The 26,189-nt window shown below is 53.4% G+C and overlaps 1 protein-coding gene across 1 annotated transcript in view; it reads left to right on the top strand.

The window, feature by feature from the left end:
* Positions 1 to 26,189, top strand: part of EVC2 (EvC ciliary complex subunit 2) — a gene marked incomplete at both ends in the record, with an annotated part of 130,776 nt that overhangs the window by 66,352 nt on the left and 38,235 nt on the right. Inside the window, 5 exons of the mRNA XM_080697281.1 lie at positions 8,629 to 8,953; positions 16,823 to 17,062; positions 19,070 to 19,245; positions 21,597 to 21,756; positions 25,456 to 25,910. Coding sequence (XP_080553407.1) covers positions 8,629 to 8,953; positions 16,823 to 17,062; positions 19,070 to 19,245; positions 21,597 to 21,756; positions 25,456 to 25,910 — 1,356 coding nt within the window. The remainder of the gene's footprint in view (positions 1 to 8,628; positions 8,954 to 16,822; positions 17,063 to 19,069; positions 19,246 to 21,596; positions 21,757 to 25,455; positions 25,911 to 26,189) is intronic.

The raw sequence follows: 26,189 nt of genomic DNA, 5'->3' as shown, positions 1-26,189 counted from the left end.
TTACGAGTCTAGGCAACAACTGGAAGTGGATGCTAAAGCCGGGAGGTGAGAGGTGAGTAGGAAACACTGTGAAGCTAGGATCTTGTTGGCAGCCCATGAGCCCTCTCAGTACCGATCTATAGACTGACCCTATAGGGAGCACTCAATACCACTTATGAGGTGTTTTGGAAAACAAAACAAAACAAAACAAAAAACTAATCAAGACCTCAAATCTAGCTACCAGTTCACAGGAAATACAGGCGATGGGTGGGGGCATCGACTCCCACGGAAGCAGCCAGCCACATTCCACACACTATCAGGACAAGAGGCCTGGTTTCGCCAACCAACTCATGCCATGGTGGGAAATATGGGGGCTAGGAATTTATAGAAGAAGGTGGGCTTAACCAACATCAGGAAGTTTTGTTTGGTTTTTGGAACAGTCTTTCAATTCTAAAAAGGCATTTGTTGAGGTACTTGCAGTAGTTTTTGAATAATGACTGGTCACTGTGATACTAATTATTGGCTTTATTTATTTATTTATTTATTTATTTATTTATTTTTGGTGGTACCGGGGTTCCTGGAAGCCCTTCTGCCTCCGGGCTACACTCCCAGACCTATTTTATATTTTTATTTAGAAACAGGGTCTCTTAAGCCAGTGCGGCTGGCTTCAAACCCGCGCGATCCTCCTGTCTCCGCCTCCCAAGCGTGGGGATTACAAGCATGCGCCACCACACCCGGCTGGCATTATTTTAAATATGTTTCATATTACAATGGTGATATAGGAGAGTAGAAATCCTACTCTTGCTGGGCGTGGTGGCACACGCTTGTAATCCCAGCATTTGGGAGGCTGAGACAGGAAGATCAGGGTTCGAGGACAGCCTCAGCTACTTAGGTCCTTTGCAACTCAGTGAGACCCTGTTTCAAAAAAATAAAAGAATAAAAAACAGGGCTGGGGGTGTATCTTGGAGGTAGAATGCCCCTGGGTTCCATCCCCAGTACAAAAAAAAAGAAAGAGAAAAGAAAAGAAAAGAAAAGAAAAGAAACCCTACTCTTTTGGGTTCCTGGGCTGAGCCTGAGAAGAGTAACAGGAAAACGTACCAGTCTCCATGACATGGGGGTGCTCATAGGAAAATACAGCAGTTAGAGCTGCGCATGCGCCAAACCGGACGAAGCGCAGTGGGTTGTGAAAAGGCGCGATCACCGTGGACGCTGAAGGCAGGCAGGCAGGCAGGCGGTGTTTCAGCAAGGTCTGTTGACCTTATTTATTTTTAATTTTTTGAAGTGCCTTTAACTTAACCCATTTTGTCACATTCCAGATATGGAACACCTATAAAACTTAAATGTATTATATAATGTGCAATACAATTAGTTAGATAACATAGCAGTTATTATATTAATACAATACATACTATAATATATGTAATATATAGTATATAGATTGTAATTTATATATTATGTATTCAGAACATAATATATGTGTATGTCATGTATAATATAGTGTATGCAATGTGGTATAATATATAATTTGCATATAAGCTCTAGAGAAGTTATGGTTTCCTATCTATTTTAATGTACCTGTGTCAAATTTGTTGAAATATTCACAGAATTGAGAATTTGGGACTGAGTAGGTTACAATATAAAAGTGATTACACCAGCCGGGCGTGGTGGCGCACGCTTGTAATCCCCGTGCTTGGGAGGTGGAGACAGGAGGATCATGCTGGTTCGGGGCCAGCCTCGCTGGCTTAAGAGACCCTGTTTAAACATAAAGTTAGGAGAAACCGGGCCCAGTAAGACGCTGGGTTCTGGGCGGGGGTCGCGCGCGGGGCATGCCAGATGGGGCCTGGGTCACGGGACTCTGGGCCCCGGGCCGAACTGCAAAAAGCACTCCAGACCCCTGGAGAAACCGGGCCCAGTAAGACGCTGGGTTCTGGGCAGGGGTCGCAGGCGGCGCACACCAGCCGGGGCCCGGGTCGCAGGACCCTGGGCCCCGGGCCGAACTGCGTGTAGCACACAAGACCCCTGGAGAAACCGGGCCCAGTAAGACGCTGGGTTCTGGGCGGGGGTCGCGCGCGGGACACGCCAGCCGGGGCCCGGGTCGCGAGACTCTGGGCCCCGGGCCGAACTGCGAGTAGCATGCCAGACCCCTGGAGAAACTGGGCCCAGAACAGAAAAAGATAAAGAAAAATATCGGAGAGGAGGTAAGAAAGCCATTATGGATGCCAGGACACTGGAGATGCAGACAAAACTTATCTAAATGCACTGGAACTTATGGAAAAATTTGCCGAGAAAGAGGACTATTTCTCTATATTGTTAAGAATCTCAGACATCACCTGTAAGGAGAGAGTTTAGCGGAGACCAAGGAGAAAGGCAGTGTTGAAAGAGTTCTCCACGATGGTGGTGGAGACTCGTATTCAGGAGAAGCAGAAACCGGATCCTACCAACTTTATTTTTTTGGAGAAATTACACCAAATGCCGAATGCTACTATCACGCATGCTTAGGAACACTGGACAACATTCAGAGTGGAAAAAGAGCCTGGGAAGGATTTGAAACGGTGGAGGCAGTGGCAATGCCAGTGGCCAACACTCAGGGGAGGCAGAGATCTGATACATTACACCTGGAACCTTTGAAATAATAACCACAGAGACAGTGATCGGAACCTGCTGAGGGGTTAGGCGGGCGCCGGGGCCAGTGGCCGACATCGGAGCTTGCTGTGAGGCAAGGCCACTACTGAGGCCTCCGTGGCTGGGATTGGAACCTGCCAAGGGGTTAGACCAATGCTGGGGCCAGCGAGGCCGGCATTGGAGCCTGCCATGAGGCAAGGCTTGTGCTGGGGCCTCCGAGGTCGGGTCCGGAACCTGCTGAGGGGTTAGGCCGGTGCTGGGGCCAGCGAGGCCGGCATCGGAGCCTGCCGTGAGGCAAGGCCGGTGCTGGGGCTTCCGAGGCCGGGATAAGAGCCTGCCAAGGGTTAGGCCGGTGCTGGGGCTTCCGAGGCCGGGATAAGAGCCTGCCATGAGGCAAGGCCGGTACTGGGGCCTCCGAGGTCAGGATAAGAGCCTGCTGAGGGGTTAGGCCGGTGCTGGGGCCAGTGAGGCCGGCATCGGAGCTTGCCATGAGGCAAGGCCGGTACTGGGGCTTCCGAGGCCGGGATAAGAGCCTGCCGAGGGTTAGGCCAGTGCTGGGGCCAGCGAGGCCGGCATCAGACCCTGCCGTGAGGCAAGGCCGGTGCTGGGTCCTCCGAGGCCGGGATAAGAGCCTGCTGAGGAGTTAGGCCGGTGCTGGGGGCAGCGAGGTCGGCATCGGAGCCTGCCTTGAGGCAAGGCCGGTACTGGGGCCTCCGAGGCCAGGATAAGCGCCTGCTGAGGGGTTAGGCTGTCCTGGGGCCAGTGAGGCCAGCATAGCAGCCTGCCGTGAGGCATGGCCGGTGCTGGGGACTCCGAGGCCAGTATTGAAGCCTGCCGAGGGGTTAGGCCGGTGCTGGGGCCAGCGAGGCCAGCATCGGAGCCTGCCATAAGGCAAGGCCGGTGCTGGGGCCTCCGAGGCCGGGATTGGCGCCTGCCTTGAGGCAAGGCCGGTACTGGGGCATCCGAGGCTGGGATAAGAGCCTGCCGGGGGGTTAGGCTGGTGCTGGGGCCAGCGAGGCCGGCATCGGAGCCTGCCGTGAGGCATGGCCGGTGCTGGGGCCTCCGAGGCCAGGATAAGAGCCTGCCGAGGGGTTAGGCCGGTGCTGGGGCCAGCGAGGCCGGCATCGGAGCTTGCCGTGAGGCAAGGCCGGTACTGGGGCCTCCGAGGCCAGGATCAGAGCCTGCCGAGGGGTTAGGTTGGTGCTGGGGCCAGTGAGACCGGCATCGGAGCCTGCCGTGAGGCATGACCAGTGCTGGGGCCTCCAAGGCCAGGATAGGAGCCTGCCGAGTGGTTAGGCCGGTGCTGGGGCCAGCGAGGCCGGCATCGGAGCCTGCCATGAGGCAAGGCCGGTACTGGGGCCTCTGAGGCCAGGATAAGAGCCTGCTGAGGGGTTAGACAGGTGCTGGAGCCAGTGAGGCCGGCATTGTAGCCTGCCGTGAGGCATGGCAGGTGCTGGGACCTCCGAGGCCAGTTTTGGAGCCGGCCGAGGGGTTAGGCCGGTGCTGGGGCCAGCGAGGCCGGCATTGGAGCCTGCCATAAGGCAAGGCTGGTAATGGGGCCTCTGAGGCCAGGATAAGAGCCTGCCGAGGGGTTAGGCCGGTCCTGGGGCCAGCGAGGCCAGCATCAGAGCCTGCCGTGAGGCATGGCTGGTGCTGGGGCCTCCGAGGCCAGGATCGGAACCTGCTGAAGGGTTAGGCCGGTGCTGGGGCCAGCGAGGCCGGCATTGGAGCCTGCCGTGAGGCAAGGCCGGTGCTGAGGCCTCCGAGGCCGGGATTGGAGCCTGTCTTGAGGCAAGGCCGGTACTGAGACCTCCGAGGCCAGGATAACAACCTGCCGAAGGGCTAGACCGGTGCTGGGGCCAGCGAGGCTGGCATCAGAGCCTGCCGTGAGGTGAGGCCAGCATCAGAGCCTGCCGTGACACATGGCCAGTGCTGGGGCCTCCTAGGCCGGGAACGGAACCTGCCAAGGGGTTAGGCCGGTGCTGGAGCCAGTGAGGCCGGCATCGTAGTCTGCCATGAGGCATGGCCGGTGCTGGGACCTCCGAGGCCAGTTTTGGAGCTGGCCGAGGGGTTAGGCCGGTGCTGGGGCCAGTGAGGCCGGCATTGGAGCCTGCCATAAGGCAAGGCCGGTACTGGGGCTTCCGAGGCCAGGATAAGAGCCTACCGAGGGGTTAGGCTGGTGCTGGGGCCAGCGAGGCCGGCATCAGAGCCTGCCGTGAGGCATGGCCGGTGCTGGGGCCTCCGAGGCCAGGATCAGAGCCTGCTGAAGGGTTAGGCCGGTGCTGGGGCCAGCGAGGCCGGCATCGGAGCCTGCCGTGAGGTGAGGCCAGCATCAGAGCCTGCCGTGAGACATGGCCAGTGCTGGGGCCTCCTAGGCCGGGAACGGAACCTGCCGAGGGGTTAGGCCGGTGCTGGAGCCAGTGAGGCCGGCATCGCAGTCTGCTGTGAGGCATGGCCGGTGCTGGGACCTCCGAGGCCAGTTTTGGAGCCGGCCGAGGGGTTAGGCCGGTGCTGGGGCCAGCGAGGCCGGCATTGGAGCCTGCCATAAGGCAAGGCCGGTACTGGGGCTTCCGAGGCCAGGATAAGAGCCTACCGAGGGGTTAGGCCGGTGCTGGGGCCAGCGAGGTCGACATCAGAGCCTGCCGTGAGGCATGGCTGGTGCTGGGGCCTCCGAGGCCAGGATCGGAGCCTGCTGAAGGGTTAGGCCGGTGCTGGGGCCAGCGAGGCCGGCATTGGAGCCTGCCGTGAGGCAAGTCCGATGCTGAGGCCTCCGAGGCTGGGATTGGAGCCTGCCTTGAGGCAAGGCCGGTGCTGGGACCTCCGAGGCCGGGATAAGAGCCTGCTGAGGGGTTAGGCCAGTGCTGGGGCCAGCGAGGCTGGCATCGGAGCCTGCCCTGAGGCAAGGCCGGTACTGAGGCCTCCGAGGCCAGGATAACAACCTGCCGAAGGGCTAGACCTGTGCTGGGGCCAGCGAGGCCGGCATCAGAGCCTGCCGTGAGGTGAGGCCAGCATCAGAGCCTGCCGTGAGACATGGCCAGTGCTGGGGCCTCCTAGGCCGGGAACGGAACCTGCCGAGGGGTTAGGCCGGTGCTGGGGCCAACGAGGCCAGCATTGGAGTCTGCCTTGAGGCTAGGCCGGTGCTAGGGCCTCCGAGGCCAGGATTGGAATCCTGCCAAGTGGTTAGGCTGGTGCAGGGGCCAATGGCCAGCATCGGAGCCTGGCGTGAGGCAAGTTCACTCCTGCGGCCTCCAAGGCCGGGACCAAAGCCAGCTTAGGGGTTAGACCGGTGCAGGGGCCAGCGAGACCAGAACTGGGGCCTCCCATGAGGCAAGGCCGCTGCTTGAGCCAGAGAGGTCTGGATCAGTCCACTGAGTAGCCAGGCCACTACTGTGACCATCAAGAGTGGGATCGGTACTTGCCACGCAGCATGCACAGAGAAATATCGCAGAAAATATAAATCAGACGCTTCTCTTAATCAGCAATAACTAGGAGGAAAAGGGCAACAGGAAGAGGTTGAGCTATAGAAAGGGCCCTATAGTGAAGCAACTAATGTGACCAATCAGAGGGTATGTAATACTGGAGGACGGAGCCTCTTTAAAACGCAGGAGGTACATAAACAAATGTATCAAAGTAAATCACCAAAGAAGCGTGGGATGGAGGGAGGCGGAGGGAATGGGATGGGGGCTGGAGGAGGGCTAATTGGATGATGTGTGCTTGTATATCCTCTCAAGTCTTTTACTCCAATCTGATTGATATATGACTACAATGCACCAATTTAAAAAATAAATAAATTAAAAAAAAAACATAAAATTAAAAAAATAGGTCTGGGAGTGTAGCCCATGAGAGTGTAGCCCGGAGGTAGAAGGGCTTCCAGGAACCCCAGTACCACCAAAAAAAAAAAAAAAGTCATTACACCAGAGCAACATATTTTGGGGTGGCCTATTCTGCCATCCTTCAGTAGCAAAGTTAGGTAAAGTAGGCACAGGTAAATAGACAGGCAGATAGACATGCGTACCTCTGTGTGTGTGTGTGTGTGTGTGTGTGTGTGTGTGTGTCTCCTTGACAGCTCTGTGAAAGAGAGAGAGAATGTGTTTCTGTCTCCTTGGTAGTTAAACACATGCTGACATGTTAATAGGTAAAATTACTAATCTGAGATTTGCTTAAAAAGGTTCCAAGAGTGAAGAGTAGAGAAGAGAAGAGAAATAGTAGGTAAAACAAGATTGGTAAATATTGACAGTTTTTAAAGTTGAGAAATGTGGGAGTTATACTATTTTCTGCTTTTCAATGCTTGGAAATTTCTCTAATAGCTTTCTTAATATCCTTGCATTTTTAAAATCGCATGCCATTTTCCCTTATCAAATTATTAATATCTTTGACATTATAGAGGATGGATTGCAGGAAGAATGCTAATGCACTGCTGGAGAGCCCTCCTGGAAGAGTTTGGGAAATGTCCCAAGAAGCTTAAAGATACTGCTAACACTTGACCCAATGATTTTTTTTTTGGGGGGGGGGATCTGTACGAAGAACATTACTATGAATATCAGAAGCAGTGTATAAAAATGCCTACTTCAGGGTTTCTTTGGGATTTTTTTTTAGTTTAGCGGGTATAATAAAATTTTGCAAAATAGTAGGTTTCATTGCGGTGTATTACATGCACATAACAATTTTATCAATGTCAGAGTTTGAAATTTGCAAGCAACCTGACTGTTGAACAGTAGAAGAATGGTTCATTGCGTTGAGGTCAATCATATGATGAAATATTTTGCCACCATCATGAAGGAAACTTGCAGTTTTTAAATAACACTGGAAGATGCGTATTAAAATGCTAGTTGGGAAAAAGGAGGAGAAAATTGTATTTACACATTGTAAAGAGTGCACATTTGTGGAAAAGCTATGCACAGAAAGAAAAATTGGAAAATATAACAAAATGTCAGCCTTAGTTTTGATTGAGTGGGGGCCCACAGCGAATGAAGTCTTTCTATGTGTCCTTATTTTCCAGATTTTTTTTTTTTTTTTTGGTGGTACTGGGGTTCCTGGAAGCCCTTCTACCTCCGGGCTATGCTCCCAGACCTATTTTTTACATTTTCATTTTGGAAACAGGGTCTCCTAAGCCAGCGCGCGTGGCTGGCTTTGAACCTGCGCGATCCTCCTGTCTCTGCCTCCCAAGCGTGGGGATTACAAGTGTGCGCCACCACGCCTGGCCTTCCAGATTTTTTTTTATCATGAGCATAAATTATTTTTTCTATGTGTCTTTTTCCGGTTTTCATAGAGGTAAAATTAACATACTATGAAACACACCTAGTTATGAGTACAGGCTGATGTGTTACTCTTAAGTGCACAGAGTCATGCCACCACCCACACAGCCATTACAAGTGCTCTGATCCTGTGAAGTGACTTGTGAATATTTCTTGAGTAGACCTTATTTTTAGATCAGTTTTAGATCTACAAAAAAAAAAAAAAACTGAGATGATAACACAGGGAGTTCCCATGTATCCTGCACCCAGGCTTCCCTATTATTAACATATTGGCAGGTACATTTATTACTATTAAGGAATCAATTTTGATACATTACTATTAACTAAAATTCGTGCTTTGTTCAGATTTCCTTGGTTTTTAATCCAATGTTCTTATTCTGGAATACATTTAATTGTCCATAAATTAATTTTGAATCTGAAAAAAGGAAAATTAACTTGAAAAAAATCCTTCAATATATTTTCTATCCCCTTCCTCCTTGTTCTCTTTGCTGTTGGTTTGTTGCTTGTTGACAAAGACCATGTTTTATATTAGTTCTATCTCTGGTTCCTATCATGGTACCTTACAAACTTACTAAATAGCAGTCTGCTAACTTAGTGACTGGCCTTCAGAGCAGAACAGAGGGAGGAAAGGAAGGCAAGGAGCCCAAAGGGTGAAAGAGAGGCCTTATCTACGAGTATTTTAACATCTCAGAGCTTTGAGGGGCCATCGCGGTTTCCTGTTGTGGTTTCGACAGGAATGTAATGGCGTTCTTTTGACTTGTGTCTTTCCCAGGCTGGAGATCGCAACCCTGAATCGGGCAGATGCGGACCTGGAGGCCTGCCGCAGCCAAATCAGTAAGGACGTCGCTGCCCTTCTGCTGAGAAGCCTGGCCGGCGGTGGCCACCTGCCACCCCAGGCAGAGAGGGACATGGGGGCTGCTTTCAGAAAGCAGTTTCTGCTGCTGGAACAGGAAATCCGAGAAGAGTACGACCGGAAGATGTTGGCAGTGACAGCCGAATGCGACCTGGCCACGAAAGAGAAGACGGAGAGCCAGCAGCAGAGGGAGATGGCGGCCGTGGAGCAGGCGGAGGAGCTGCTGAGGCGCGTCAGTGAGAGGGTGAGCCGGGCACTGTGTGCCTCCTGCTCCGCGGGGCCATCTTCATGTGTCCACCCACCAACGCACCCATCTGTCCTTCCACACATCAGTCTGTTCACCCCCTACCCATCCATCTCCTGTACATCCTACATACATGCATGCATGCATGCATACACACATACATACACTCCCCATTCAAGTGTCTGCCCACCTACCCATCCACTCCTCTGCCCATCCCTGATCCATCCATCTACCATTCACCCATTATCCATCGATTCAGCCGTACACCCACCTCTCCATATATCTATATATACTCACCCACACATTTTCTATAGCTCTATCTACCCATATCTCATTATCCATCCATCTATTAATCCTCCCAGTCATCCTCTCTCCATCCATTTCTGCATCCGTCCACCCATGCACCCACCTCTCCATCCGTGTACCCACCCGCACTTCCTCCCATCCATCTCCACACTCACCCGCCTCCCATCATCCACTCATCCGCCCATCTGGGATTCATTTAGCAAGCGTTTATGGATCCCCTACTGCCTCTCACCACGAGACGCACCGCAAGTACAGAGACAGAGGACACATAGTTTTTGCATTGAAGAAGTTCACGGTCTAGTGAAGTATCCTCAGATACGAAAAAACGAGACACCATTCTGCCATGTTATAATGGAGCTATCCTCGTGGTGCCCGGGAGGTCACAGGGAGGGTGGAAAGGCTTCCTCTGCAGGGGGCATGGTTCCCAGAAGTCTGTGCGGTCGGGGCGCTTGTGCCCCTCTCCACCAGAGGCTGCTAAGTCACACTCCCCCAGCACGGGTCTGGAGTCAGATGAAGCCCGGCTCCTCATTTTCTAGCTCATCTTCTAAAGGCTTTGACTAGTGTAACCTTAACGACACGGCCGTTCTGGGAACACTGAGGGAAGTACTGGAGGGGAGGCAGCTGCCCGGGGCCTGGGCCGCAGAAGGCTCTCAGCACCGGTGAGGTGCTGAGCCTCCTGCGCCCAGCCTGCTGCTCAGAGATCAGATCTCCTTCTCAAAGGGGCGTCCGCTGCTACCTTGGAAGAAGCTGCGTTCCCGGCATAGCAGATCAGCCCCATTGCTCCCGGCACAGCAGATCAGCCCCTTGGCTACGTGTCTTCCTCTGGGAGGGAGTGGCTCGCTCAGCGTGGGTGACTGTGCCTGCGTATCCTGCTCGGGACACCTGCAGCTGCTCAAAATCGAGCTCGAGCTCAGACCCGCCTGGGGGAACACACGGCTCTCCCTTGACAGCTGCCAGTTACAGGTGCCATGTGTGCTGGGTTGGGGATGGGCAGTAAAGAACAGAGGCGAGTCTCACTGACCCCGCGGGCTCCCTGGCACCGATGGCCTTCCTGCTTTCAGGTCTTCTCGTTCTAGTGTATGGCTCAAGCAGCGTGGCTCGTGCATCAGTGTCTTGCGGCTGCCGGAACAAACTGCCACAAATTGGGTACCTAAAAACAATAGAAACCTATTCTTTAATAATCCCGGAGGCCGGGTGTCCAATCAAGTGTCAGCTCCCCCAGAGGCTCTGCGGAGCTCATCCTGCCTGGGTCCCACTTCCGGTGGCGGCAGGTGTTCGTTCCAGGGACGGTGGCTGAGTCTGTTTAATCTTGTGTCCATCTTCACAGGGCCTGGTTCTGGGGCCCTGTCATCTCTTCTTGTCTCTTAGACAGTCACTTGTCATTGGATTTAGACCCACCCAAATATTCCAGGATCAGCTCCTAAGATCCTTAACTAACTGCAGAGACCCTTATTCCAGAGGAGGGCAGGTTCCCAGGTTCTAGGGTTATATTTTTTTCATTTTCTTTATTTTTTTTTTCTGGTGGGAGCGCATCATTCAGCCAGTTCCAGCCTCCCTGGCTGAGCCCGCTCTCTGATCCTCTGTCCATGACCGTGGCAGTCAGCACTGCCTCTCCCTGCGCCGGGCACTTAGGCAGCATCGTGAAGATGCCCGTCAGTCCTCTGGGGCCCCGCACTATTTCACTGCCTTCCTCTTCTTTTCTAAGTGGATTATGATATTTTTTCCTGTAAGAGTCATATGTGCTCACTGAGGGGACAGGAAGTGCTTCAGAGTAGCAGCTGGCAGGCCCGCAAGGTTCCCCGTGGCCCGCCAGCCCAGAATTTATAAAAAGTTATAAAAATTTATAAAAGAGTTAGAAAAAACACACCAAGGAACAAGCACCAAATACTCGTGTAGCTGCAACGACAAGTACTTACCTGGGCTCTTACAGAAAGCGTGGCGCACTCTGGCTTAAAGCCTAAGGAGAAAAATCTTAGGAAAAACCAGGGCAGCCCATCCCACTGCTCACCTGCAGAGGCCCAGTCATCCAGCCCAGTGACGGAGCTCCTGCTGTATGCCCTCACCAACCCACTAAGCTCCTGCTGTATACATTCATCCAACCAGCCCACTAAGCTCCTGTTGAATACATTCATTAAATCAACACTAAGCTCCTGCTGTATGCATTTATGCTGCCCTCAACTGAGCCTCTACTGTATACCTCACCCTGGGATACATTGCTGTTCAGCCCCACTCTTGCCACACAATTCTGCATGTGTCCCAGCCTTTTGCTCTATGTATATATGCATTTTTGTAAGGTTTATGTGGTCCATGTAATTGTCTGTCTCACCCATTTTCACTTGACATTACTTCTTAATTTTACTAAATGCTATTAGAAACATGGTGTGTGACCAAACTCACACGCAGGGCTCACCGAGTGCTGGGCATCGCCCCAAGCGCATGGCATGGACCTCCTTATTAACCCGTGTACCCCATCAGTGAAACAGGAGTTGATGGGCCCCATTTTTGCAGGGAGGAAATTGAGACGTGTTCACCTGCCCCAGGGCCCACAGGTGGCCCCGTGCATCGCGCAGTATGAGTCACGCAGCTGCCCTTCTGCAATTGCACCTTATATCCCTGGCCATGCAGGCCACGTGGACCACCCATGGGCTCTGTAGCGTTTCAGCTGCTTGTGCCATAGAGCACTGCCTGGCCCGGCTACGCCGTGTGCGGGGGCAGGGACGGGTGCTGGCTCCGCCTGTGTTGCTGCTGCTTCCTGAGGCCCAAAGGCCTGGTGGCTGTCCTCCCGCCTCCTGAACCTGCCTCCGCAGGACCGGGCGGCCACCTCTCCAGGCCTCGCCCCATCCCTGCTGGTGCGCAGGGGGAGGCATCTCCGCTCTGCATCTCCAACTCACCCGAACCGACTGCTTCCACTTAGAGCATCCGAGCTGCAAAAGTTAATACAGCCAGCTCCCTTCCAGCCCCTGCAAGCACCATGTACAGAACCCGACCGCCTTGTGACATGGGCCAGGCAGCAAAGCCGTCGCTAACTATACAGGGAAATACCGTGGCTGTGTTATTCCAGCCAGAATCAGTTAAAGGTAAAACAGGCAAAATCAACAGCAAGTGTTTTAGAGTAAAGTTTAGGAATTCCAGCAGAATATAGGGATGAGGCCTGTTCATATTTATATGCCCACGTGGTTCCTTGCGGTTGAAAAGCCTGTCTCCATGAGAAGCCCAGGGCCAGCTGGGAGGGTGCAGACTTGGGAGGTCTGTATCCTCACTCTGTCCTCCCAGAAGACCCATGGCTCAGCCTCCTGAGGCCTCCCTTCCCCTCCTAAAGATGGGCGCCACCACAGGGCCTGTCTCAGAGGGCTGTGTGAGACGGAAACGCCTGTGAGGAGCCTCAGTGGGCTGTTTGGAGGTAGATCGCTGGGTGCTAAGTCACCGTCACACACAAGCTCTGGGCGCCGTTGCACAGTAGGACAACTGCAGACACCCAGGACGTCTCCAAAAGCTAGAAGAAAGCCCAGTACTTAGGAGCTGAGACAGGAGGAGCACACAGTCAGGATCAGCCTTGGCGAGACTCAACAGCCCAGCAAGACCCCATTTCACAATAAAAAACAAAAAGCGCAGAGCGGGGCGTGGGGGTGCACTGTCAACTCAGCACTCGGGAGGCCGAGGCAGGAGGTTTGCGGTTCAAAGACAGTCTCAGCTACTACTTAGTGCAGCCCTCTGCAACTTAGTGAGACCCTGTTTCAAAATAAAGAATAAAAAATAGGGCTGGGGTGTAACTCAGAGGTAGAATTCCCCTGGGTTCCATCCCCAGTACCGTAAAATAAATAAATAAATAAAAAGTGCAGGGGGTAGCATGCAAGTAGAATACCCCCGGGTTGGTTTAATCTCCAATGAGAAAAAAAAAATCCTTAGGAGAAAGAATTTTGAATATCTTCACCATAAATGAAATGGTAAATGTTTGAGGGAGCTGGATATGTTTACTCTGATTTAAAAACATTATACAATGCATGCCTGTAGTGAAACATCACAGGGTACCCCCATTAAGACGTATGATTTCTAATGCATCAATAAAAAATTAATTGAAATTTTAGAAAAAAAAAAACGATATCAAGAACTTCAACCAGTGTTCAGCACAGCCCCCCCCCCCCGTAGGGATGTTTATTGTGGGTCATTTAATAACATCTGTATAGGAGCTCAGGAGCAGAACAGAGAGTGTGAACTGTTTGCATTTGGAGAAGGGGTAACTGAGGCCCCGGGGACAGTGCCTGGCATCGGGGCTGTGGTCCCGTCCAGGTCTTCTACCCGAGAGCTGTTTGGTGCTAGGGCCAGGAGGCTGGGTGTGCATCCCGCCGGGGCATCCTGAGGCTTCCCGACTCCCCACAGCATCTTACAGGAAAAGGTTCCTTCCACGCAAGAACGCTTATATCCTAACCATCTCTGATGGATTTATTTTTGTAAAACACTTTTGCAGTTTGCCTGTCTTGCTAAATTGAGTACAGGGAGCATCATTTAGCAGTCAGACTTTCCTGAGCATGATTTCCCCTTCTGATGTAGGCTCAGCATGACACACAGCGGTTTTTCCTGGGCGGCCCACTTTGGGGCCGCCTTTCTCAAGTCAGAACCCAAGCGCGTTCCCTGGTCCAGGTCTACTCTTCCTCCCAAAGTCCATTTTAATGGGAAAGGTCAATAGGGAGTTGGGGGTAAGGGGTCACATTTCAGTATTCCTTTAGAAGTGCATATTTGCTGATATTATTTAGGACATAATACTTTACATTTAAAAAATCCAGATTGCCAGCTTCTCTTATAGAATGGGAAGATTTGGCCACACCGGGTCCGTCTTCCTGCGGAGCTTCCTTTGCTGGGCTGCCTGAGCTGTCTCGGTAGGCACTTTGCCCCAGTCCCCACCATTCCCTAGTACCTCATGCACCAGGATGCATTTTGCGTTTGCATATGTGACCTCCCCTGCCTAGTGGGCCTGGGGATGGGCATTCCTGCCTCAGGATTCTCATCTTTGCTGCAGGACGTTGAAGTAGATCAGGGGTTGGACACATTCCTACAGGCTCTGAGCTCCCCTTCGAAGGACACCACGCGTGAAGTGGACACAAGGCTCCCGTCCACATTTAATTTAGGGAATGATTCACCATGACACCAATATGTCATGCCTCATGCCTGCTTTAGCAGAAATACACTGCTGGGCAAGGGCAGGGGGATTTATTTTAGGATTTGTATGTACATACGTGTGTCTGCTTTGGGCCCTGACTGTGGGAAGTGAAATACTTTACCCCAGCCGTAGCACAAGGCCCGGAGTCAGGGTCCCGACACCCGTGATTGGTGGCGAATTCCTTTCTTTGATCCCATCCAGCCGCCTGGAAATGCCCTTTCTCTGCAACAGAGCAACGCAGAAAGTCTAATCCCGTCCTCGTGATAGTGCCAGCTTGTTCAAAAGACGGGGTTGTTGGTTGGCGGCCAAGGTGACGCCTGACTTTGGGACGATCCTGGCGGTGCGGCTGGAGGAGGCGGATGCGGCCCTGGCTTCTGGCCTGCGGTCCTGCTCCTCCATCTCCACACTCTGCTGCGACTGCCTGTTGGCTGTCGGACTTGGGGGGCCGGGGGAGCCCTGGATAAATAATGCTTCTCTTGGCTGCCCAGATTCCGAGCAGTTAGGCTCTAGAAGGAGCCAGATTAAGACCGAGATGAGTGCGTCCCCCGCGGGGCCGTGTCAGTGAGTGAAAGCGGGGGCCCAGGCCTGTGGCCAGGGAGTGGGCACTAGGAGGCTGTGTCCGTGGGCCAGGGGCAGGTGGGTATAGAACTTTCTAGTCTTTGCGTTTAGCCTGGAGGAGCTCAGGCGCCGGCCCTCTTTACAGCTCCTCCTACCTCCCCTGGCCTCGGCATGGTGCAGGCCCTGGTCCCAGCATGCCAGGCCCAGGGAGCAAGCAGAGCTGTGTCCACTTCATGTACACACCGGCCCCTGTCCTTGTGCTGCCCAGGGTCACACTGCCCATCACCTGTGGAGTTACAGACTTTAGAGCCTCATTTGTGGCTTTCGCTGTTCCCAGTCCCCTCTTGAACAGTGGCGGGGATCGGGGAAAGGCCTTCACTACTTTGAGTCTGCACACTTCTCCCTAGGAGGTGGAAGATATTCATTGTTCGTGGCTGTATAATAGACCACCCACATGTAGCAACTTAAAAAGACAGCCTTATCTCTTCTCGGTTTCTGTGGCCCGAGCCATGGCGGGGCCCAGCCGGGCCTCTGCCCAGGGTGTCAGAGGTCTGCACCCCAGGTCCTTGGCGGGGCTGTGCCCTCTGGAACTTGGCGTCCTGGCCTGAACTCATTCACACTATTGGGAGATTCACTTTGGAGGTCAGCGTTTCTAGAAGCTTCCCTCAGCACAAGACAGTTCACAACACGGCTGGTGGCTTCTTCAGTGCCAGCAGGAGGGGGTCTCTCTCTCCAGAGAGCCCCAGGCCCTCTTTCAAGGACTCTCACCTGCTGACGTCAGGCCCACCCAGGCTGTTCTCCCTCCTGGTGAACCTGAAGTCACCTGACCAGGGACCTCATTACCAGACACCTCCGCCTTTGCCATTACTGTGACCTGCTTAGAGGGGTGACCATCCCGCCGCGTTCACATTTACACCCACCTCAGAGGATGCGAATCTGTGCCACGTGCCCCAGGGGCCAGGGAGGCTGGGGGTCCTCCGAGAGCCGCCCTCCTCAGTGCCTGCAGCTCCCTCCCAGGATACGAGCTTCGGAGCCCAGCAGAGGGGCCCTCCCTTCCTCACAAGGCCCCCTGGCAGGCCAGCAGGAGGCCCAAAGCCGCTTCTCGACACCTTTTACCTCCTTTTACCCAAAGGGTCTCAATTTGGGCCTGATTGCTGGCAATTTTCTCTTTAACAAGACTGACAGTGGAAGCTGAGAATAATCCTGTGCACTAACTGCGGCCCACTGATACTCGAGAGGGGTTTCCATTATTTGCAGCCTTCTGGGAGCAGTTTGATTTGCAAATTTCCACCCCTGTGAATTATCTGCCTTGTGATTGTCCTGGGAAATCACTCAGCTAATGTGGTGAGAGGCAGCAGGCTGGAGCAGCACCTTCCAGGGCTTAGCAGCCTCGTTGCCGTCAGCTGAGCCTGTGTGTGTGTACTCGTGTGTGTGTGCGTGCGCGTGCGTTAGCGTATCCCAGGTGTGTTCCAGTATGCACCTCTGTGCTTCTGTGTGTGTGTTGTGTGTGTTTGTGTTACGTGGCTGTGTATGTACTCTTGTGGATGCATGTTCTAGGCCCATATGAGTAAATTTGTGTACACATTGCACGTATGTATAGCCATGTGTGTGTGTGTGCATATGCACACGGCATGTGAGTGGACACCTGGGTGGACACCGTGCATGTGGACGTACACCACACAGCGCATTATGTGGCGCACAGTATGGGCTGAATGCACGCATGTCCCTTGCATACGCGTGCCTGCTACCTGTGTGCACGCGCGTGTGTGCCCGTGTGTACACCTGGTGTGCATGTGCACAGGCTCGTGCCCAGCGTGCCGGTCTCTCACCTGCCGCGCCTTCCTCCGCAGTCCGCCGCAGAGTGCAGCAGCCTCCTGCGCACCGTCCACAGCCTGGAGCAGGAGCACCTGCGGAGGGCCCTGGCTTTGCACCAGGAGGAGGACTTTGCACAGGCCCGCCGCCAGCTGGCCGTGTTCCAGAGGAGCGAGCTACATGGCATCTTCTTCTCCCAGATAAAAGGCGCGCTCTTCCAGGGGGAACTGAAGCCAGAGGCCGCCAAGATGCTGCTGCACGATTATTCTCACATACAGGTACCAGTGCCTCCCACCGGGCTCGCTCTTGTGCAGAGATTCCGCAGACTCCTCCCTTATCCCTCTCTCCTCCCACAGTTTAGTCCTGGGGCCCAGCGAGCTGACTCCCCTCTCTACCCCCGCTGTGGGAGCCAGTTTCTAGGACACAGGGCCGCTGGTGGCTGGCGGCCCAGGCCGTGGACCCAGGCTGACCGAGACTGGATTCCAGTTCCGCGCCCATTGGCCCTGTGAACTTGAGCAAGTGCCAACCTGGTGCGCTTAATCTATAAGTGGTAAAAGTTTGACACCGCACGTTTCTGTGTGAGTGTGTGCACTGGGGGTTAGGTCCGTGTCTCCATGTTCTTGGGTGAAATCGTGTTTACACATGTATGTGTGTGTTTGAATGTGAATACTATTACTCCTGGCTGAACACATTCCTGAATGGTGGTGAAATCATTTTTCGGATGGTGTCAGCAATGCTCTGAGATTTCTTTGGAGACTGGTGTGCGGTGTTTGACGTGCTTGTGCTCACACACGCACAGTGCGATCTCCCGGTGAAGCGGGACTTTGGGAGGTGCCTGTGACCACGTGCAGCACAGGCTGGACTCAGACAGGAGTTTTAGACCCCGCTCAGCCACTCAGAGCTGAGCGATGAGGACTTGCTTTCTCCGTCTGTGGCATGGGAGTGCTAGCGCTCTGCCTAGACCGAGACGGAGGAGGTGTGCTGTGCGCTTTGTGCAGTGCCACGGGATGTGTGGGCCGCCCTCACTCCCTGCACTCCGTGGTTTGTGCTTCAGGTCAAGAGAAAGTCTTGCTTCTACCCTCCCTGTGCCCCGCCTCTCCTCGCCTCTACCCCATCTCTCCCCTACCTCTCCCTGCCTCTCTCTCAGGCCTCTCCTCCACCTCCTCCCACTCCTGGAGGGCTGACCTTGAAGACTATGTCTGTCCCTGGAGGCTCCTCCTCCTCCTCCTCCTTCCTTCTTCCTTCTTTCTTCTTCCTTCTCCTCCTGCTGGCAGGCTGACCTTGAAGATTGTCCCTAGGTACTCCTCCTCTTCCTCCTCTTCTTCCTCCTCCTTCTCTTCCTCCTTCTTTTCTTTCTCCTCCTTCATCTCCTCCTCCTTCCTTCTTTCCTCCTCCTCCTCCTTCCTCCTCCTCATCCTCTTCCTCCTCCTCCTCTTCTTCTCTATCCTCCTCCTCCTCATCATCATGGGGTTAGATTTATTTTTTTTTTATTTTTTATTTTTTTGGTGGTACTGGGGTTCCTGGAAGCCCTTCTACCTCGGGGCTACACTCCCAGACCTATTTTTACATTTTCATTTTGGAAACAGGGTCACCTAAGCCAGCGAGCGGCTGGCTTCGAACCTGCGCGATCCTCCTGTCTCCGCCTCCCAAGCGCGGGGATTACAAGCGTGCGCCACCACGCCCGGCAATGGGGTTAGATTTAAACCCCATTCTACCTCTGAGCTATACCACCAGCCTTTATTTACTTATTTATTATTCATTTATGTTTAAACAGAGCCTCACTATGTTACCGAGGGTCTCTTTAAGTTGCTGAGGCCGGGCTCGAACCTGTGATCCTTCTGTCTCAACCTCCCCTGTACTGGGATGGCCGCTGGGTGCCGCTGTGCCTGGCTTCTTGTTGACCTTTGTGCCCGTGTCTGCCCATCTAGCCTCCTGGATGAGGTAGAAGCCCCTGGGGGGTGGCTGGTGGCCGATTCACCCAGAACTTCAGCACCATCCTGGGGTGCGGTGCCCTGGGAGCTACCCCGAGGATATTGGAACAGAGGGCGAAACCTGCGTTCTGCTTGGCGGGGCAGGAGGAGCCTCAGCTGTCCTGAGGGCTGCTTTCCAAATCCTTGTTTGCACGTGAATTTCTTAGCAGCCTTGGTCACAAGCAGGGACTAGAAAGCTGTTCATTCCAGTGCCTCTGCCGATGTGTTTTTCCTTCTGAAAGGAAATGTTTTCAATGTCTACAAGGATTCTTTTTAGCATTTTACTTAGGCTGACTTAATTTTTTTTTTAAACAGGAGAATATAGAAGAGTTAATGGACTTCTTCCAGGCTACTAAGAGGTATCACCTCAGCAAAAGGTTTGGCCACAGGGAGTACCTGGTCCAGAACCTGCAGGCCACGGAGACCCGCGTGCAAGGGCTTCTGAGCACCGCGGCCGCGCAGCTGACGCAGCTCATTCAGAAGCACGAGAGGTAGGGCTGTGACCGCCCAGACCCGGCCCCAAGGGCAGGCTGCTCTTCCTTAGTTCTTTTTTTAAGTTAATTTAATCTTCATGTATGTTTCTATTGGTGCATTCCAATCATGCATAATAGTGACATTCACAGCGATATGTCCCTACCCCGTGTATATATTTCTATGCACGTAATATTATCTGGCCTGTCGCCTTCCTCTCCTCTCATTCTCTTCCTCCATCTTACTGGACTAGTTCTTATGGGAACCCTTTCATGACATATTTTTAAAGCTCCGTGACAGATGAGACACTCACATATGAGTCTCCTCGTGCCCCTTGCTCTGCTTCTGCAGGCTCTGACATCCCCATCCCTGATTGCTTTGGGGCTAACTCCCAGCCATGTATTTTAGAGAAATCAGTACTGGAGACCTATCTTGCCCATGGGGCGGGAAAGCCCGTTTCTCTGTGGCCCCTGGCACACGCTGACATTAGCATTGACTTGTAGCCTGAAGTGCAAAGAATTCAGAGGTCCTTGTCCTGGGTTCGAATGGTTTTTCTCTGCAGCGCCTGGGGCACTGCATGGTTGGGGGATGGTGCTAGACAGAGCTCTCACACCTGTGGTGCCTTGACTTGCCACACGCCCGTCTCAGCTGCTCTCTGAGACTTCTCATCCATGAAACGCATTCTCTTTAGATTATGAGAAGCTCTAAGTTGGACAGAGACACGTGTGGCCATAAAGCTGGCTTTCTTCCCGCACTCCATGGTTTTATGAATTGGTGCAGCTTCCTGCTCTGCTTAGTGAGGATTCTGTGAGGTGCAAAGGATGTGAACACTCCCTGCTTCAAGATGCAAATGAGTCTATCAGAGCAGTGAGCTCGACATCTCTGATTAATTTGCACTCAAGAAAAGGGATCAGTTCCCTCCCTGCCTTGAAGTGAAGAATCCAACAGCCGGGGGCTGTGTGAGCGGGTCCCACGAAAGACTCTGTGCCTCTGATGACTTTAAAGGGCTGGCACACCCAGATTCTAAAACATCTAGCTGTGGCCTGTAGACAGACGCAGACAGAGCAGGTAGCTGCAGACAGTGGGGGGATAGCGGGGTGATGGGAGCGGCGTGCGCCGGCCTGGGCTCTCTGAGCGACAGAACCACCTGGATAAACATGAGGAGATTTGGAGTATACACGGGCTCACGTGATCCTGGGGGCTGGGAAGTCCCGCTGCCTGCCATCTGCGAGCTATAGCCCAGGGAGACCTGGGGGTGATTCAGTGGAATGTAAATCGCAGTGGGAGGAGCCATGAGATGCCCGCTGTAAGCTGAGAGTAGCAAGAAAGGGTCCAGCTCCTCCTCCCTGGGCCTTCTGTTCAGCGCCTAGTGGCTCGGATGCCGCCTGCCCACCTTAGGGAGGCCCGTCCACCTCACCGAGCCGTCTCAGCCCCTTCTCCACTGCAAGTTGATTTGGCTCGTGGTGCTGAGAGCTGGGAAGTTCCTACAGCTGGGGCTGCATCTGGTGAGCGCCTTGTGCTGCGTCATAACATGGCAGAAGGCACGACAGGGTAAAAGCATCTGGGGGAGGGAGGAGGAAGGGGCACGCCGCCCCTCCAAGCCCAGGCTGCCATGACGGCGCACCCCATGGGTGAAGGCAAAACCCCTGGGACCTAATCGGCTCTTCGGCTCTGCTACTTACTGTGGCCAGTAGTTTTGCTTCAACGTGAGCACTGAAGGGGACGTTCAGAGTGGAGCTGAGGGCACGTGTCCCCTGCTGTGCCACCTAGAAACACCGTCATAGGCAGGCAGATTGTCATCTCCCCGTGAGCTGGGCCAGCCGCCAAAACTTCCTGCGTGCACTTCGTTGACTTTCTGCTATTCCTGGCACCAAAATTCCCCATCCACCATCTTCCCCACCAAGATCCCCCATCCACCATCTTCCCCACCAAGATCCCCCATCCACCATCTTCCCCACCAAGATCTCCCATCCACCGTCTTCCCCACCAAGATCCCCCATCCACCATCTTCTCCACCAAGATCCCCACCCACCATCTTCCCCACCAAGATCTCCCATCCCCCATCTTCCCCACCAAGATCCCCCATCCACCATCTCCTCTTGGAAACCCTCTCTGTACCCCACTGGTCCCTCAAAATCATGCTCCGCCCCGTCAGATGGTTCTGTCCTGTGTCACCCTCTCTCTGTCGGCCCCGAGGACCCCAGCCTCACTCGGCTGGTGTCTTGTCGTCTCAGCTGCTCATTCTCCTTTGGAGGGAGATGTTTCTGACTCACACCAAACTTGTGATGGAGGCGCACGTCCGGCCATGGGCACGGGCCAGGCGGAGGTGGGCTTGGAGAGGCATCCCTAACTCTTGGCCTCTTCCGTCCAGGGCCGGGTACCTGGATGGAGATCAGGTGGAGATGCTGTTGGAGCGGGCCCAGACCGAAGTCTTTTCCATAAAGCAGAAGCTGGACAATGACTTAAAGCAAGAAAAGAAAAAACTCCACCAAAAGTTAATTTCTAGGAGCAGAAGGGAGTTGCTTCAAAAGGTATGTCACACTTTATGCTATTTGTTCTTCTTATAACCTGTTCCAAACACTCACCGAGTGACAGGCGTTGCTATCGGCATACTAGGATGGGAAGGGCATCCTCGCAGGCATCGTGACGTGCTATCTGTGGTTGATTGGTAGAGGCTTTTTGGAAGGCTCTGATAAGAATTGTACAGGTCCTATTTGGCCTCAGCACAGCAGAGGACCACGGTAGACTAGTAATGTCTGCCTGGGTAAGGGAATAGGAGCGCGGTCTGAGTAAAGGAGGATGGTGATGGGTGCTGACATTTATTGCTCAGCATATTATAGAAGACACTATTTAAATTAATTGGTGCATTGTAACCATACATCTTGACGGGGTATGGGCGGTGGAGGCACACATGCACACATCGCTCAGCCCTCCCCCAGTTCCCACCCCATTCCCTCCCCCTCCCTCCTCCTCATGTTTGGCCTAGTGATGGACTTTGACAGTTTGTGAGTGTACATTGTGTACATTAGGGATTTTCCTCCCCCCTCCCCTCCCCCTCAGTCAGACGCCCTATTTGCTCACCTATAGTATCTTCTTTGTCTACAGTTCCTCCTATGGCCCCTTTTCTCCCTGGCTTCCTCGTATTAGAGAGAGCATCTGGCTTTTAACTTTATGTGACCGACTAGTCTCATTAGCATAGTGTTGTCCAGTTCCGTCCCTCTCCGGCAACCTTAAGATCCCTTCACTCGGGGACCGTGGGGGACACGGAAGGTCTTTCAGGAGAGAGATGTCAGCTTTGTGATTTGGGGAGCTCAGGTCAGCAGCCTGTCGAGTGCGGGGGAGGATCCTGGGAATAGGGAGCCTTTGAAGGTTCCAGCCTCTGGCCAGGTGGGAGCTGGCGAGGGCCCCGGCCTGGCCGGCACCTTTCAGCCTAGTGGGATAGGCTAGCTGTGTGGCACCATTCCGGAGGGAGAGCAAAGGAGGCAGGAGAACTTGTAAGTTTGATGAGTAGAAACTGGTCTTTGGCCAGGCGTGGTGGTCCAGGCCTGTGATCCAGCACTTGAAAGGCTGAGACGGAACCGGTTGTGGTGACACACGCGTGTAATCCCAGTACTTGCGAGGCAGACACAGGAGGATCACAGGTTTGAGGACAGCTTCAGCAAGTAGTGAGACACCCATCAACCTAGTGAGACCTTGTTTCAAAATAAAAATAAAAACTAAGGCTGGGGGTATAGCTCAGAGGTAGAATGCCCCTGTGTTCCCAGTACCACAAAAAAGAAAATATGAAAGAAAAGAAAGAAATGAAAAAGAGAGAGAGAGAAAGGAGGGAGGAAAAAGAAAGAAAGAAAGGAAGAAAGAAAGAAGGAAAGAAAGGAGATGAAGACAGGAGGATTGCAGGTTTGTGGCTCGCTTCAGAAACTTAGCAAGATGCCGTTTCAAAAAAAAAAAAACAAAACTGTTTTGGGCCGGGTGCGATGGCGCACGCTGTCATCCCCGCGCTTGGGCGGCGGAGACAGGAGGATCGCGCAGGTTTGAAGCCAGCCGCGCTGGCGTAAGAGACCCTGTTTCCAAAAAGAAAAAAAGTATAAAATAGGTCTGGGAGTGTAGCCCGAGATACAAGGGCTTCCAGGAACCCCAGTACTACCAACAAAAACAAAAACAAACAAAAAAACCCCAAAACTACGTTTTATTATGAAGTTCTGGGTCAACAGAAAGCCGTAGCTCTGGCCTTGGTGGCTGAGGCACACCCATCCTGAGAATCGCTGTTAATCTCTGAGCCACTGGTTAAAGGGTCAAAACAACAGGCCCCAGAAGCATGTGTCCTGGATGGTGCGGCTCGTTCAGGGCCAGTATCCAGGGGATGGGGGGCGCGAGATCTTCCTAGAGATTCTGGCTGGCTTCTGCAAATATTTCCTCCAGTTGCTTTTGAGAAATATTGTGAGTGGCTTCCCGGAATTAGTGTGAATTAGTGTATCACTCCATGAAAGAAAAAACTGACATTGTATCTCTGATGCAGAGGACAGTGTCTGAGACCTGCAGTCAAATATTTGAACAGTAAATATTGGGAGAATGAGTGGATGGATGCTCTCAGATCACCAGGACCATGAACACAAGGAAAACGATCTCATGTTCTTATCTTAGAAACTAGACCATCTGGGATCCACTATCATGAATAACACTGTTTTAGACATTGGACTTTTCCCACCACAGGACCTTGATACCTACTGTTCTTTGTCCTAGGAATGAAAGTTTTTTCCCGAATTTTTTTTTTTTTGGTAGTACTAGACATTGAACCATCCAGGGGCATTTTACCTCTATACCTCCATCCCTTTTTCATTTTTTAAATTTTGAAACAGGATCTCGCTAGGTTGCTGACAGTCTTGCTAAGTTGCTGAGGCTGTCCTCAAACCTGCAATCCTCCTGCCTCAGCCTCCCAAGTACTGGGATGACAGGTGTGCGCCACCACGCCCATCTTCCCCACTGCTTAACCTGGTTGAAACGAGACCTCGGCCTTCGGGGCTCACTTCGATTCTCCCTTCAAATGCCTTTGCTGACCTCCTCGTTGACCTTGACCCACACGGGGCTCAGCGCCGCTTTACCCCCTTGTACTGTCACAGCCTGCACACCGTCCCGACCATGGAGTAACAGTCATCGCTCTGAACCCTGCACCCTTCCAAGGGCCGTTTGCATATTGCAGCTCACACAGTCCCCCCAACCACGCTGTGGAGGGGTCCCGATCATGATCCCCATTTCACAGATTAGAAAATAGAGGCGAGGAGTGGTTGAGATTCCACTTGGACCACTCAGCTTGCTCTTGAAGGAGCTGGGGTTGGAACCCCCTAGGTTGGCCTCCAGGAAGGGGTGTGTGTGTGTGTGTGTGTGTGTGTGTGTGTGTGTGTGTGTTGCTGAGGATCGAACCCAGGGCCATTCAACCTCCGACCTACACCCTCAACTCTATTTTATTTAATTAATTAATTAATTAATTATTTTTTTTTTTGGTGGTACTGGGGTTCCTGGAAACTCTTCTTCCTCCGGGCTACACTCCCAGACCTATTTCATATTTTTTTTATTTGGAAACAGGGTCTCTTAAGCCAGTGAGGCTGGCTTTGAACCTGCGTGATCCTCCTGTCTCAGCCTCCCAAGTGCGGGGATTACAAGTGTGTGCCACCACTCCCGGCTTTATTTATTTATTTTATTACTTTTTTGGTGGTACTGGGGATGGAACCCTTCTACCTCCAGGCTACACTTCCAGACCTATTTTTTATATTCTTATTTGGAAACGGGGTCTCTTAATTAAGCCAGCGAGGGGCTTCGAACCAGCGCGATCCTCCTGTCCCTGCCTCCTATGTGCGGGGATTTCAAGCGTGCGCCACCACGCCCGGCTTATTTTTTATTTTGAAACAAGTTCTTGCTAGGTTGCTAAGAGTCTCACTACTTGCCGAGGCTGCCTCGAACCTGCCATCCTCCTTGTCTCAGCCTCCCAAGTCCTGAGATGACAAGTGTGCGCCGCCACTCCCCGCATCGCCATAAACACCGGCTTGATGACGGTCAAACATGATGTTTTCACCATATTTTGATTTTAAGGACAATTTTCTAAACGTGAGATTGCAAGAAGGCTGTAAACCTGCTGTGCCTGCTGTAAACCTGCTGTGCCTCCAAGGTATTTTCCCCGAGGGCTGCGCGCGCTGGGCCCTGCTCTGACTCAGTTGCTCTTCTTCAAATCCCCCCAGCACAAGGAGCAGCGGAGGGAGCAGCTGTCTGCTGGCGAGGCCTCCCGGGCCACCGAGGACCCCGGCCAGTACCTGCGCCAGTGGAGGAGTCTGGTGGCCGAGCACTGTGCTGCCCTGGAGGAGCTGCAGGAGGGCCTGGACCAGGCCGCCCTGGATGACGTCCGGGCCCTGACCCTCTCGCTGTCTGAGAGGGCCACCGAGGCGCTGCGGCGCCTGCAGAGCTCGGCCATGACGCAGGAGCTGCTCAAACGCAGCGTGCCCTGGCTCTTCCTGCAGCAGATCCTGGAGGAGCACGGCCGGGAGATGGCAGCCCGGGCGGAGCAGCTGGAGGCCGAGGAGCGAGGCCGCGGCCAGTACGGCGTCCAGAGCGTGAGGCAGAGGCTCAAGGACGATGCCCCCGAGGCTTCCGTGGAGGAGCAGGCCGAGCTGAGGCGTTGGGAGCACCTGATCTTCATGTGAGTGACTCTGTGTGAGCTCCCTGCCCTTCTCCACCCTGCTGCAGAGGGCGAAGGCCGCCCTGCGGCGACCGGGCAACCGAGCGCGTGACCCGGCCCTGCCCAGAGGAGATCAGAGGTGTTTATTGATTGCACAAATTCATGGGTTGCAGGAGGACTGTGCAGAGTGACTGGTGAGGCCGAGGGTCCGCTTCGTGGTTAGAGGACATGGGTGGCCTGGGCTTGGGGATGCCATTGATTGATTGTGTAATTCAGAGGGCTGGCAGGGATCCAGAGCCT

Source organism: Muscardinus avellanarius, assembly GCF_963383645.1.
Source record: "Muscardinus avellanarius genome assembly, chromosome: 6".
Lineage (NCBI taxonomy): Eukaryota > Metazoa > Chordata > Mammalia > Rodentia > Gliridae > Muscardinus > Muscardinus avellanarius.
The sequence above is the reverse complement of the archived record's forward strand: the minus strand, read 5'-3'. Positions and strand labels throughout refer to the sequence as shown.